At 36.1% G+C, this 14,057-nt stretch overlaps 1 protein-coding gene across 1 annotated transcript in view; it reads left to right on the top strand.

The window, feature by feature from the left end:
• Nucleotides 1-4,831: 4,831 nt before the first annotated feature.
• malrd1 (MAM and LDL receptor class A domain containing 1) overlaps nt 4,832-14,057 on the top strand; it is a 42,142-nt gene continuing 32,916 nt past the window's right edge. Inside the window, exons 1-10 of the mRNA XM_065289323.2 lie at nt 4,832-5,389; nt 6,234-6,365; nt 6,453-6,541; nt 8,747-8,920; nt 9,051-9,147; nt 9,792-9,929; nt 10,335-10,487; nt 10,914-11,019; nt 12,180-12,547; nt 12,645-13,069. Coding sequence (XP_065145395.1) covers nt 5,137-5,389; nt 6,234-6,365; nt 6,453-6,541; nt 8,747-8,920; nt 9,051-9,147; nt 9,792-9,929; nt 10,335-10,487; nt 10,914-11,019; nt 12,180-12,547; nt 12,645-13,069 — 1,935 coding nt within the window. The 5' untranslated portion in view covers nt 4,832-5,136. The remainder of the gene's footprint in view (nt 5,390-6,233; nt 6,366-6,452; nt 6,542-8,746; nt 8,921-9,050; nt 9,148-9,791; nt 9,930-10,334; nt 10,488-10,913; nt 11,020-12,179; nt 12,548-12,644; nt 13,070-14,057) is intronic.

Raw genomic sequence — 14,057 nt, 5'->3', positions numbered from 1 at the left:
AAGAAAATTTATCAGAAGAATTTGCATCTGAACTCTTCATGTACAGTAGCAGTAGTAGTTTCGTCTAAAGCTTTAACTTAAAGCTAATACATGCTTCAGTTTTTTGGACTTCAACTCTGAAACAACGGCTGTTTGCAGTGTCATAATCTGCGGAGAAAGCATAGAGACAGTTCATCTGAGACATGGTATGTTATGCGTAATACCCTAATATCTGGACATTGCTTGGTGAATGTGTGTTTTTTTTTTGTAGTAAAATGACTGTTACTGTTTAACACTTGCGTTTTCGTGTTTTAGCCACTAGAGTGTGATATTGTCCCATTTCTGTGGAACACAAGCAAATGGTTGCCAAAAACATGTGTTATTATGATCCCTACTAATGCCAGCATACTAAGTGCCTAGCATTTACTCTATCATTTCTAGCCAATATATTTTTTCTTGTTTAGTGAAGTAACTGATACAAAGCGTTTTAGACAAAAATATGTTAATTAGAAGGTCATAGGTAGATTTAGGCTGATTTTGAGCGTTCAGGTCTTGTGGACAGTGGTTTGTTCATAGAAAAAAACACAGAGGGGGTCAGGGGGAACACATTCCCAGAATCAGTTTTACTGTCTCAGCCTGCTTTCTATTTTAGCCTGAAGAAAGAAATATCTGACAAAACGCTTTTGCTTAGGTTAATTGATGTCAGTCATGCTTTTAAGGTTGTTACAGCCTGTCACTCGGCACAATGTTCTGTCAAGTGTTCCCAATGGTGCTCTGATATAAGGTGAAGTGCTTCACTTCCATACCAGTATGCAATTTCATTTTCCTGTCTGTAATATTTTTAAAGGTAGAGATAATCCAGATATGGAATCCTGATGTAATGTTTTACCTTATAATAGGACCCAGAAAAAGTATTTTCACTGCAGACATTTTGCTCCCAAAAGACTGTCTTCATGAAACATGTACCTCGATTAAAATCTCCCTTACAGACACAGAATTACTAATTTTGAAAAAGACTTCTGATTTAGTCTTTACCCTTACACCAGTCCAATTAATTTTTTATGATGTCAGATATTTAAAGTAGAATAGGAAAAGAGCATAATCCTCTGCTCTTGTTTGCTGAGGCTAAGAACTCATTTATAATGTCTGCAAGTCTCTCCTGTGGCTGAGCAATTCTGTATGAAACAGCATGTTTCTGCCAAAAACTAGAGAAATGAAAGTCTGTGACATAAAGTGGACAGAGAGGACAGAGAGATCAGAAGATGAAAGTACAGGATCAAATAGATACATGTACACACTTTCATTTGAACTTTCAAATCAACTACAAACCGGAGACAGGAGCATTGACATACAGGAGCATTGACATACAGGAGCAATGTAACTATTTTCACAGGAATAGAAATGTTTGAATATTTAGTTATTATTTAATTTTATTTAGGGGAAGAACTGATGTGTTATATTTTCATCATCCATGCACTTTCGGTCTGTTTCCTTATTTTCCTGTATCATTCAGACTTTCATTCCTTATATTGTGGCCTCTAAAACATTTTAATATTTATTGCTATTATAATTAATACATATACTGCATGTCAAACCAGTGTGTTTAATTAGACCGCTGATTATCACCTGTGAATAACTGTGTGAATTTATAATGTGAGCACTAATGTTAAGGATATAGGGGCAATTTAAAATTTAAATAGGAAATATAATGGCATTGTGTCGTGTGTTAATCATCTGTAGTTATTACACAGGGGAGCATATGTTACCTTTGCTTCAAGCACCAAAGTGAAAAGAATGATAAATAGGTCACATATATCCAGTTTTGCAATACAGGAAACTAAAGACTGATGTTTTATTAATCACTTATTCATCCTCAGAGCAAACAAAAGGGTGTAGACCTAAAAACTGTCAACCGAGAACACAGTGAGATAAATGGATCTCTGTACAGTATATGTGCCTCAGAACTTGAAAAATTGAACCAGTGATCGAAAACGAGAACCCAAATTTGCAAAAACAGATGTACATTTTTTATTTTAAAGAAGGAATAAGACATTTCAGTAAACAGACTGTGCTGCAAAAAGCTGTTGATCGTGAGAATGATATAATGGCTTGATGGCCAGCTGACTCATAAATGAATAAGAGGCAGGCAAATAGATTTGCTCTGACAGGTAACATATAAGCCATAAAATAGTGCCTCAGGGGTGATGTATTTTTTAGACTAACCCAAAGTTAGCAGGACATTGGTTCACATGACAAAAAGCTCATTCATTTTCCTATTGACTTTTGGATTTTCGCAAAAAACAAGCTTTGTGTTTAACAAAAGTTTATGACACTTTCACATTTTGTCCAACAAGATAATCTTCACACATATGAACACAACTTTTATGAATTTAAGTCTAAAGCTAACCTTAGGTTACATAGGACCTACACCACGTTTCCTACAGCTCTTTCAAATTTTGTTTAAAAGCATGTTCCTTGAAAAGGAAATACTCTGTGGATCAGGAGTGGGGAACCCTAGATCCTGGAGGGCCACTGTCCTGCAGAGTTTACTTCCAACCCTAATCAAACACACCTGCATTTCATTTCCAAATAATCCTAAAGACTTTAATTAGTTTTTTCAGTTGTGTTAAATTAGGGTTGGAACCAAACGCTGCAGGACAGTGGCCCTCCAGGATCCAGGGTTCCCCATCCCTGCTGTGGATGAATCTTTGTTGGGAATTGTTTTTGAGATCTTTATTCATGATGACATTTAAAGTCCCCGATGAAGACTGTATTGTCCCATATCTCAAAAAGTCATGTGTGGGGTATTATTAGTGTGTTTTATAGATGGCAGTAACAACATAAACAAAGGCTTTCATGGAACACACGTAACTTCCGGTAAACTCTGCTAAGAATAAAAAACAACAAAGTCCTTTTAGAGTAGTTTATTTCTGATAACAAGTAAAATAAACAACAAATAGATTACCGTAGTTCATATTTCATAGCTAAAGCGTATAAAAACGACACTGAGCTAACATTGTTGTGTAAAATGTCTACTATAAAGTATATAGTGTAAACTACAAACCAGCCGCAAGCCTTCCTTCCAGTGGCGTCTCATGACTGGGGACCGCAAATCAAAAATATGTGTTCGTGTCTCATGTGTGTTGCTCGTGATTTCAAAATATGTGTTTGTTGCGTCATGTAAAACATTTGTTATTTTTGACGAAGTATTTGTTCCAGGGTTCATTTTAGCCACTAGTCAGACCATTAAACAAACAGAAACCGGAAGTAAAGATCCGACCAGACGCAGGTGCGCTTGATGAAACCGTCTGTATTGTACAATAAAACATGAAAATATTTTGTGCTTCTGTTAACCCAATATCTTATTTAGGAAGTTTAACCAAACACCACTAAAAAAGAAATTGACTTCGGGATGATGGAACCAGAACCTGAAGTGCTAAAATGCTAACTCGCTTCCCGGTTTCCCCTACAAATATCAACCTTGGCCTGAGGCACTCTATTACCAATCTATTTAAAATAGATAGTTTCAGCCCTTGATGCTGATTGGTCAGTAGTTGTAGTTAATTTATAATGATCACAGCGAGGTCCTCTATCTACTAATAATATAACTGCTATCATCCAAAGCTGATCATTATTTTTGTTGTTTGGGAATGTTCTGTTACAGTTTACATGTCAGTAAGCTATTTCAACTATTCTTATAGAGAAATGGCGACTGACTTATCAGAAAATTCTGAACACTATTAAAATATTGCTATGTGGGATGCATTTTGAAGAATGGACCCTTATGTTGCAAAGTACGCTGAAGTTTTATGGATTCGTCCGAAATTATCAAAACCATATGAGATGATATGTGAGTACCGACATATATACTGTATATATATATATATAAATATGCGGTCCGTCTGCATTTCATTGAACCCTTTTCACTCCAGTGATGGCAAAAACAAGCTCAGAACATGAATTTTGAGTGTTTTAGCTTTCAAATAATGCAAAGGTTATGATGAATATTTGATATTACAGGGCTCCAGACAGCCACCAAATGGTGGCATTTTGCCACCAAAATTTGAGAGTGTGCCACTGAAATTAACATCCAGTCGCACATGTGCGACCAGTAAATTTGACCTTTTTTCTGATGTGACAGTGAATTTGAAACAGCACACTGTACTCTCTGCATCTATCATCAAAGTATGTATTAGTAATATAGTGGAAATTTGTATAAATGTGATTATTTGGTTAGCATGTTGATTTACGGTGTGTGCCCCTAAATTTTTTGGTTGCACCCCTAACATTTTCAGTTGGGGGCCACTGCGCTCCTAGTGAAAAAAGTTAGTCTGGAGCCTTGTATTAAACAAAGTACAGAAACACACACACCCCTAGCGCCCACCCATGGGCCGTTGCGGGTTATTAAGTAATTAGTCTATAGGACAGTGTCATTGTTTATTATTTCCCTACGAAGAGCTTCAAAGTGTATTTGAATGCTTGAAAGCTTATTTAAACACAAAGTCGATATACTAAACTCACTAGACTGACTTCTCTTGTGTTGTCTGTCTTTAGAAGTGACATTATAATTAGTCTCCATTAAGTCAGTCAAAACCCAACTGATCAATAAACTCAACTAATCACAGGGACATCCCAGGTGACACAAGATTTGAACTATTAAGGACTCCAAACAGTATAGTCACTGGATCTTATCACTGGCAATAGGATTATTAATATTTTTACAATAAGTTTTACTTTCTGTTAATGGTGCTTATATAAAAGTTTATATTTTAGCTTGACAACATCTAAAGGTTGTGGGATGTAAAAGTGCAGTAATGCTGTGGCGGTGACAATTATCATTGCTGTTGATTTACTCATGATTATTCAAATACTGGATTTATTAATCATTATAGAGTTGCGCAATACAAATTACAATTAAACAAATTTACGTAATTGTTTATTTAAAAAAAAAATCTAATATTAATGGTGTATGTTGAATTAGTTTATTTTTATGTACAATACTCACATGCCCACCAGTTTTAAAATGACAGATTGCATTTTACTGTTGTTTTATCTCTATCATTTACTGTCATTTTATCTCTAGCCAAGAAGATAAAAAGCACAAGCAGGAAAAAAGGGTGTATTGGGTAACAGTCATAAAAACCATTTGGACTATGGATGGTCAGAGCAGATGGCTTTCGTTCTGAAGGGAGCGATTCACTCGTTTTAAATTTTAAATATTTGTTTTCTCTGTCAGAGAGCTCAATGAGGGGGGGTGTTTGGGTTTTAGTTCTCCTGTGCGTCTTGGTCGGTGTCTCATCTACACCGTGTCGTCCCGAGGAGTTTTCTTGTGTAGGAGGCGGTTGTCTGTCTGAGTACAATGTGTGTGATTTTAAAGTGGACTGTGAAGATGGCAGTGATGAGACAGACTGTAAGTATGAAAACATAATAGACAAACATGTTTTTTTCTGCTCTTGTTTTTGTGTTTTTCTGTTCCTCCCACACAAGCCAACTAATTTAATGGCCACCATTTCCTTACTCTGTTGACTACAAGCTTTTAAATACTCATAGGGGCTGTAGTGTGTGTGTATACTAAAATGTATAATATTTAGAGAAAGAGTACTCATGAAATGGCGTGACCTACATATGATATATGGCAGTGCGTATTTAATATTTTTATAGATTTTCTCTACAAAGCAAACAAATGACTGAATGAAGAGCACTTAGAGCAGTGTGTTATGCATCACTGTTTCTTTGTTATGCATCTTTATCCTTGTAATGATTAAACCGAAAAATGATATCTTTTTTATATTATTTATATTATAATAAATTATTACCTGCACTTCACTTCTTTTCAAGTCAAGAGGTTAATAAATGTATTTTGATGATTTTACAATAAAATCTTCAGGGACAGTTTCCAAGACAGGATTTTTATTCATCCAGGAGTAGACCTTAGTTATATTGGGTCGTTTTTTACAAACATACACTACAAAAAACATGTGAAAAAAACTACTGGTGTGCATCTTAAGACAAAACAATTGCACTGATATATTTTAACACATGTCAATGCAAGCTGATTTCATTTGGAATAACTCAAACAAATATTTTAATTTTGGACTAGACTTAAGCCCTGTCCAGGAAACTGCCCCTCTGAGTAGAATTCTCATAATCAATGAAGTTTCTGTAATGCATTTTAAATGAATTGCAGAGATCAGGGTTTTCTTAGATCATTACTGTAAAGCCGTAGTGTAGCTGTGAGTTTTTCTTTCATATAGGCTCTCATTTTATGAGGTGTGACTTCCAGGAAAGTTTCTGTAGTTTTCAAGTTCAAGATGAACATGTTTGGATCAGAGGCTCAGGTTCAACTTGGTCCAGTACAGAAGTACACCACCAAGAAAATGTTACTGGTAAGTGAAACTATTCTATCTGTAAATGGTTGTAGATTTTACTTAATATTTCTTGTCCTTATTTTCTACTTATTTATATTTTTTCAGGTCACTATCTCTACATAAAGTCAGAAAATGGAGAAGGTGTCACAGCTGAAATATATAGTCCTTTCTTACAACCTTCGCATACCTGCTGGGTAGTAAAACACATACTCTTTCTTACATTGTATTTATTTTTATCAAGCATCTTTCATGCATACCTGGTCAGACTTCCAGAATTTCTGGAATATGTGCAAAAGAATATAATGTTGTGCATACAGTATTATAACAATTAGGGATATTCTGCATTTACTTTCCCAGCAATATTTAAATGAGATAAGATTAAGAAAAACAGGTATAGAAAAAACAAAATCTCCACTGGGAAGTAAAATAAAATTTTGCAGATATGTTTATACAATTAAAATATATATTATTAACAATGTTTTTATCAGTATTTGTATTACATTATGATTGAACCCATGCCCCAATGCTCTCCCAATGGGAACATTTAAAGTAGCTTGCATTTTAAAAGCTATTATAAAAGATTTTAACACAATGCTTTTTTGACAGGAGATATCAATCAGGAATTGCTGTAATGTGACATTCAAGTAGCAACTTGTTGATAAGTGCTTAGCTCAAGGGCTTTATGGACCTTGTATTGGACATTCAGCAAACAAGCTCTCGATTATACGCTCGTCCACTGAGCCAGAACTACACATTCATATTGACAGCAAAGAATTACACACTGGTTGTCAAAACCACAGCACAGTGGGTGATGGATGTGCCCATTGTGCTTCCCTGCAGTGTAAAAATTAAAACATTCTCAAGGCTGAACCTTTAGGGGACCCCTTTTGGGTCGAACCTTAAATATTGTCTTTATGTTTTCAGGAAACTTACAAATTCCCTAGAATTTTGTTTAAAATTCTTGCAGAAGCTAATAGTACTTTCCTCAGATAACAGAAGGGGTTTTGTCAATGTGGCATCCAAGGAACCCCAAAACAGTGCCAATAGAAATGTTAATATAAAAGTCAGTATAAATTAACTAAACTTTTCCCCTGAAAAAGTAGGTCTTATTTAATTAGTTACTTATTAGGTACTCGCAAAGTTTTATGTGAGTGTGCTTTAAAGTAGTTATATGCAATTAGAATTAAAATTAGTAATGCATTAGGAATTGAACCAAAAAGTGTACTAACATATAAAGTATAGGTTATATGTTTAATTTAAGGTGATAGTTTTAGTAAAGATTGAAAAACTGTTTCATTTTGATTGTCCTTGTGGTCAGTGTTGATATTGATTTGTGGTTAAAGGTATAGCGGAAGATTTTCCCGAATTATTTAAAAGAACCGCCCCTCGATATTTTTAAAAAAATGCTCCCGAGAGGGAACGCCTGTTAAACGCGTGCACGAGACAGAGAGAGAGCGTGCAGGAGCTCAGTTCTTCTCTTCGCTCTGTTTACAAGTTTCTGTCGGCATGTTTACCGTGTCTGTGCGGTTCGTGACTTGTGCCAGGGCTAGCATCTCAAATCATAGCTTACATCAACTTTTACCAGCAGTGATTTTAAATGGATTTCTCCAAATAGCATGACAAAATGTACCTTTCCAGTAGAAACTTCGCGTGGGAAGCCCAACCTGTCCTTTTAGCTCACGCCAGCGTGTGAAAGAGTCTCCCATAAACATCTGGTCTTGTTTCTTTATTTATAGTCCTTTCTCTTCTTGTCATACAATTCGTAGACACTTTTTCTCTTGCGACCCTCAGACATTTTGAAAAAAATACAGTGAGAACGCGACCTTCAATGAATGGTTGAAACCGTAGCACAACACACATACACGTGAAAGTGCGCATGTGCAGAAAGCGAACGTAGAGGCGAGCACGTGCGACGGTTATACGTCAACATATAATCAGAATGATTGACATCTGGGATGACCAATAACAGTGGTGATCCACCCGGAAAACGAAAATCTTCCGCTATACCTTTAATAATAACTATACCTTTAATAATATGTAATTATTAATTTAGAGTGAGTAATTTAAATACAATGTTAACAATGTAATTATTAAGTAATCTTTTTTTAATTTAATTTACACATCTGAGATTAAAGTGTGTTCAAACAAAACAAAAGTAAACTTATAAATACAGTTAGATGGAAAGAGTAACCCGACTGCACAAAGAAAGGCTTAAGTATGGGATGCTTTTTAGATGTAAACCTGCCAGACACTGAATATCCTTAATATTAAAAAAGAAGAGCCTGATTGTGGAAACTTTAAAATATAAAGTGCACAACTTGAGTTCTTGGTTCACATAAAGTTCCCCTTTGCTGCATTCAGGTGATTTTCTGTTCACTTGTTTCTCTTCTTCTGAACAGCTGACCTTCAACCATCATATCGGGCTGCTGAATGGGGCTTTGGCGGTTCTTGTCCAATCAAAAACTTTGGGAGAGCCACAGATGGTTTGGTTTCAGTCCACCCCAGGACTTGATCCACACCCTCATCGCTGGTTGCGGTCAGTGGTGACGTTAAACAGCAGAGAGGAGTTTAGGGTGTGTGTACAACATGTCCTAGATAAGCAGTGTGTGCTGAGATATTATTAATTTCAATTGTTTGCTTTTGCAGCTTTTTGATATGTATTTATAAAGTCAGTAAACTCGCTAAATTAATTGTAACCTATAGGTGGTGATTAGAGGATTGATTTACAACAGCAGTGATCCACATGAAATTGTTGCAATTGATGACCTCTCCTTCACAAAAGACTGTGTGGCAGTTGTTGGTGGGTAAACAATTTTCTGTAATGACACACACACACACCACACAGGCTGTGTATCCTAACGAAATTGAAAAAAAAAATGAATATTTTCTGAATGCCCTGTACAGTATACTGCATGTATATCTGTTTGTGTTTTTGCAAATCATAATTCTTCATAGTCTAAATTCTATTTTTTAAAATACATTAAGATACTTAATGGATTTAAAAAATAAAAAGCTACTTTTAAATTTACAGTTCACCTTAAAATAGAAGTGTGACTGATATTAATTACTATTTTGTTTCAAACATGTATAAATACCATGACAAAATCATGGCTGGTTTTATAATTCTCTCAGTGTTATGCATCAACATTTCATCTTGGGCAGCGTAATACAGGTTTGCATGAAATTATATGTCTATTTACACATTTATCACATTACTATAGAGCATAAAAGGGAGGTTTAGATGTAGAAGTTTAAGTTACAGTACCACATTATTTTGAATTATCTCAGCAGTACACTGAACTGTCAGATTTTTCATAATAATGTTCAAATTACATCACAACCTGCTTTAGGGCAGTTTATAGGACCCACCAAAACTGTTGAACTCATTAAGTATCTTTGTCAAGAAAATCTGATATTGCTAAAGTATGCTGGATTTATTTCTAGAAAATGAAATCAAGGCACCTCTTCCAACTCAGTGCCCCTCTTCTCAGTTTTACTGTGGGGCAAATAAATGCATGGATGCGGTGAGGGTTTGTGACTTTTCTTCAGACTGCCCCAGCGGAGAGGACGAAGCCAGCTGTTGTAAGTACAACATAAACTGCTCAAAGAGGATTTCTGAAGAATCATGACACAGAAATATTTGCTTACTTTAACGACAAAATCATTTAACGTGAATTCCTAAAATTGTAAATCCAAAGTCTGGTAGTAGAATCTGACAAATAGCAAGCAAATACTTGAGGGAACTTTGCAAAATGCAGACTAGAAACTTCACATGCACACAAGAAACTTTCACATGCACACGCAAAAATCTTTACATTTTTATTTTTCAACGATTAAGGTTTTATTAAGGTTTCTTTAGGTGCTCCTGACCATCTGTTAAGTAAATTTAATTAATACGGCCACAATAACATTAAAAACGTTAAAGTGTTAATTTTTTTAATTAAGATATTTCATAATTAAGTAAAATTATTATTGTTTGTCTTTTAGCATCACAGTGTGATTTTGAGTCTGACTCATGCGGTTGGTATGAGCTTGCCCAGGGTGATGGATTTGACTGGGTAAGAGGTTCAGCTAATGGGGACTTAAAAGATTATCAAGACCAAATACCTCCCCGTGATCACTCTACTAATACAAGTAAAGGTTAGCACGGATTCCTGATCACAGAAAAAACGCCACAGAATAGATGTTACTTTACTATTAAATAGTTTATCAAATAGTGCTGATTTATGTGATAAATGTTTTTAATTTTAAATTGTGATCCATTAAGTTTGCATTAAATCTAACATATTTCAATGTTTGACAAAATTAAAATTAAAATTTAATTTTCTCAATTATTTTACCCAGAATGCATAGATGTATGAGCAACATAATGTATATGTTGAATATGTTTAGCAACTCCAATTGAAACTAATAACTCAGCACATGAAACTATTTTTTATTGCCATATCATGTTGCATTCTAATCACTCTTAGTTGAAACTCACTTATTTTTAACTAATTTAAATAATGTTATTTTTTGATATCCCTAAAGATGTTTTAGTGTTTTTTTTCTCTTTCTCCCCTCAAGGTCATTTTATGTTTATCTTAAAAAACAGCAACAGTTTTTCCCAGCAAGCTTTGCTACACAGTCCTACATTTCAACAATCGGGTTCAGATTGCATTATGTCCTTCTGGTAAGAAAAATGACAATATATATATTGAGCCCTTTTCACACAGACATTCCGTAAAATACACGGGATAGGCATCCTGGATTTTTCCGGGATCCTTAGATTTTGTGTTCATTCACACTGACATGATTACCCGGCATCTGACGGTCTCGTAAAGAAACGTGACCTGTTGAAAGTCCCGCCCTCTCTTCTACGCAGCGTATGAAGTTTGCAAATTATTTATTATTTCTCTATCCAGAAACCACTCGCGTGCATTTTTGTTTATGATAAGACTATAAAGGAGCGCTTGAACGAACAGTTCTATGCTGGTGAATGATCTCCGGTTCAGAATGGATATTTGACGAGCTCCCTGATCTCTGCTTTAAAACAGTTTTCAGACATTTCTCATCGTGATTGTTTATATGCATTTAAAACCCACATTTTGAGGAGCTGAACGATATATCTTGCTGGGATGACGCGCAGGTATTTTCGTTTATTATAGCTCAAATGAGCACGTGACGCGATATTCTTTTATGCTGCTGAATGATCTCCGTTTCAACGCAGTAAGTAACGAGCTAACTTACCTGATTCTGCTTCAGTCCAATTTGCTGACATTTCTCGTAGTGAATGATGTAAATCCCTCATTTTAAAGAGTTGAACCAACTTCATGTTGCCATGACACGCGCGTCCTCACTACGGCACGTGCGTCATTGTTTATGCGTCTCATTTATCATTTCCTGATAACTGCTTCAATCTAGTTTGCAACATTTCTTGTGTTGAATGTTATATGCATGTTATCTCTCGTTTTAAGGAGCTGAACCATAACTTGTGTTATGATGACGCGTGCGTCCTCACTACGACACGCCCATTACGGCATTTGTTCGGCTTCTTGTTCACACAGAGGGTTATCCGGGTATCTGACTAGGTCCTCTTTCCGGCAACGATCCCAGAAGATTAACGGGACGAGTTTTTGCTCACACAGACGCTTGTCTGGCAATTTTACGGGTATTTTCTGGGACCAAAGGTCTGTGTGAATGGGGTTTTAGTAAAATATATATCAATATATAAAGTGTATGTCTATATTAAAAATACAAAGCTCTTCACTAGTTTATTTGAAACTTTATAAAGCTATAAACACTGTAGTAAATTTGACATTTTAATAGTTACATTAATTGTTTTGCTAACAGGCACTATAATTCTGGCCAGTCTGTTGGTGCTGCTGAAATGCACCTGTTATTTGATGGCTTGGATAGCAGCACTATACTTTGGCAAACACTTTATAACCAGGGCAACCAGTGGCACCCAGTAATTGTGCAGATTGGCAGACAGACCAGACCTTTTCATCTGTCCATCACAAAACTGAGTCTGGGAGTATATGAAGGAATTTCTGCCATCGATGACGTTATGTTCAATAACTGCTCATTGCCAAAGGCCATGGAGACGTGCCCGGATCCTGGTCAGTTTCACTGTGGCCGAAGCAAAGCGTGTGTGAACTCTATTCAGATCTGTGACCTGATTGATGACTGTGGAGATGGAACAGATGAGGAAAACTGCTGTCAGTATTAATACGGCTTTAAAGAATGAATGTGTCAACTTATATTGTTTGACATTAGTAGTTGTTTGTTAACAATCATCTTTTCCTCTTCTCTCAGCCTCAGAGCTAATGTGTAACTTTGAGGAAGACCTGTGTAGCTGGACTCAGGATCAAGCGGAGGACATTTTTGATTGGACCCGAATTCAAGGACCCACTCCCACTTTCAACACAGGCCCATGGAGGGACCACACACGGGCCAGTGTGGATGGACACTTTCTCTACATAGAATCTTCAGAACCACAAAATTTTAAAGATACCGCTGTTCTTATCAGTCTACCTTTTCTCCCAACATCCAGCAAACCTAAGCAACCCTGCTTTTTTAGATTTCATTATCACATGTTTGGCCAGCACGTGTTCCGGTTGGCTGTGTACATGCGTACACGTAACAGTGGGCGGGGCAACCTGTTGTGGGTTCGCTTTGGAGACCAAGGCAACTTATGGCACCAAAAGATATTGCAGATCAACAGCGCTCACCACTTTCAGGTTATTGATTTCAGTTATTGATTTTAATAATTGATTCAAACTGTAATGCTGTCCTAATGTGTTTGTATTTGACTAACTGCTCTCTAGCTTCAAATGCAAAATAAATTTGGGACACCAAGTCATTATAAAACTCACTCACAGTATTAAGTCTGATAATGCATGCACTAATATCTTTGAAGCAATAACAATGGCTGTCTCAGCAGAAACCACAAAGCACTGTTCATGCGTATTAAAGGGACACTCCACTTTTTTTTTAAATCTGCTCATTTTCCAGCTCCCCTAGAGTAAACATTTGAATCTTACCATTTTGGAATCCATTCAGCTGATCTCCGGGTCTGGCGCTAGCACTTTTAGCATAGCTTAGCAAAATGCATTGAATCTGATTAGACCATTAGCATCGCGATAAAAAAATAACTAAAGATTTTCAATATTTTTCCTATTTAAAACTCGACCATTCTGTAGTTATATCGTTTAAAAATCGTGGTGCTTGGTTCCTCTGAGGGCACAAATCATAAACACACAGTAATTAAGACATTTGCATTTATGCACTGGCAGATGTTTCTTTCTAAATCTAACAATTTACAGTGAATTCAAGCTACACATTTTACCATTCTGTGTGTTCCCTGCGATCAACCCATGAACTTTTTGTTGACCTACTAGTAATGCTTTACCAACTTTTAGCTTCAAAACATCAGAAAATTAAAAGTTGTGATTTTCTAGGCAGATATGGCTAGGAACTATACTCTCAAACTGGCGTAATAATCATGGACTTTGCTGCTGTAACATGACTGCAGCAGGCGTAGTGATATTACACACTGCCCGAAAAAAGGTCTCCTGCTATTGAAATTAAGTAACCACGTGGACTATTTTCGGGCAGTGCGTAATATCACTACGCCTGCTGCATGAAAATGAGCATATTTTCAAAAAAAGTGGAATGTCCCCTTAAATGTGCTTTGTTTAATATCTGTAGTATTTAATTTTCTGTTGC

This window comes from Paramisgurnus dabryanus, chromosome 2 (genome assembly GCF_030506205.2).
Source record: "Paramisgurnus dabryanus chromosome 2, PD_genome_1.1, whole genome shotgun sequence".
In the NCBI taxonomy this organism is placed as follows: Eukaryota; Metazoa; Chordata; class Actinopteri; order Cypriniformes; family Cobitidae; genus Paramisgurnus; species Paramisgurnus dabryanus.
Note: the sequence above shows the minus strand (reverse complement) of the source record. Positions and strands in the feature narration are given on the sequence as shown.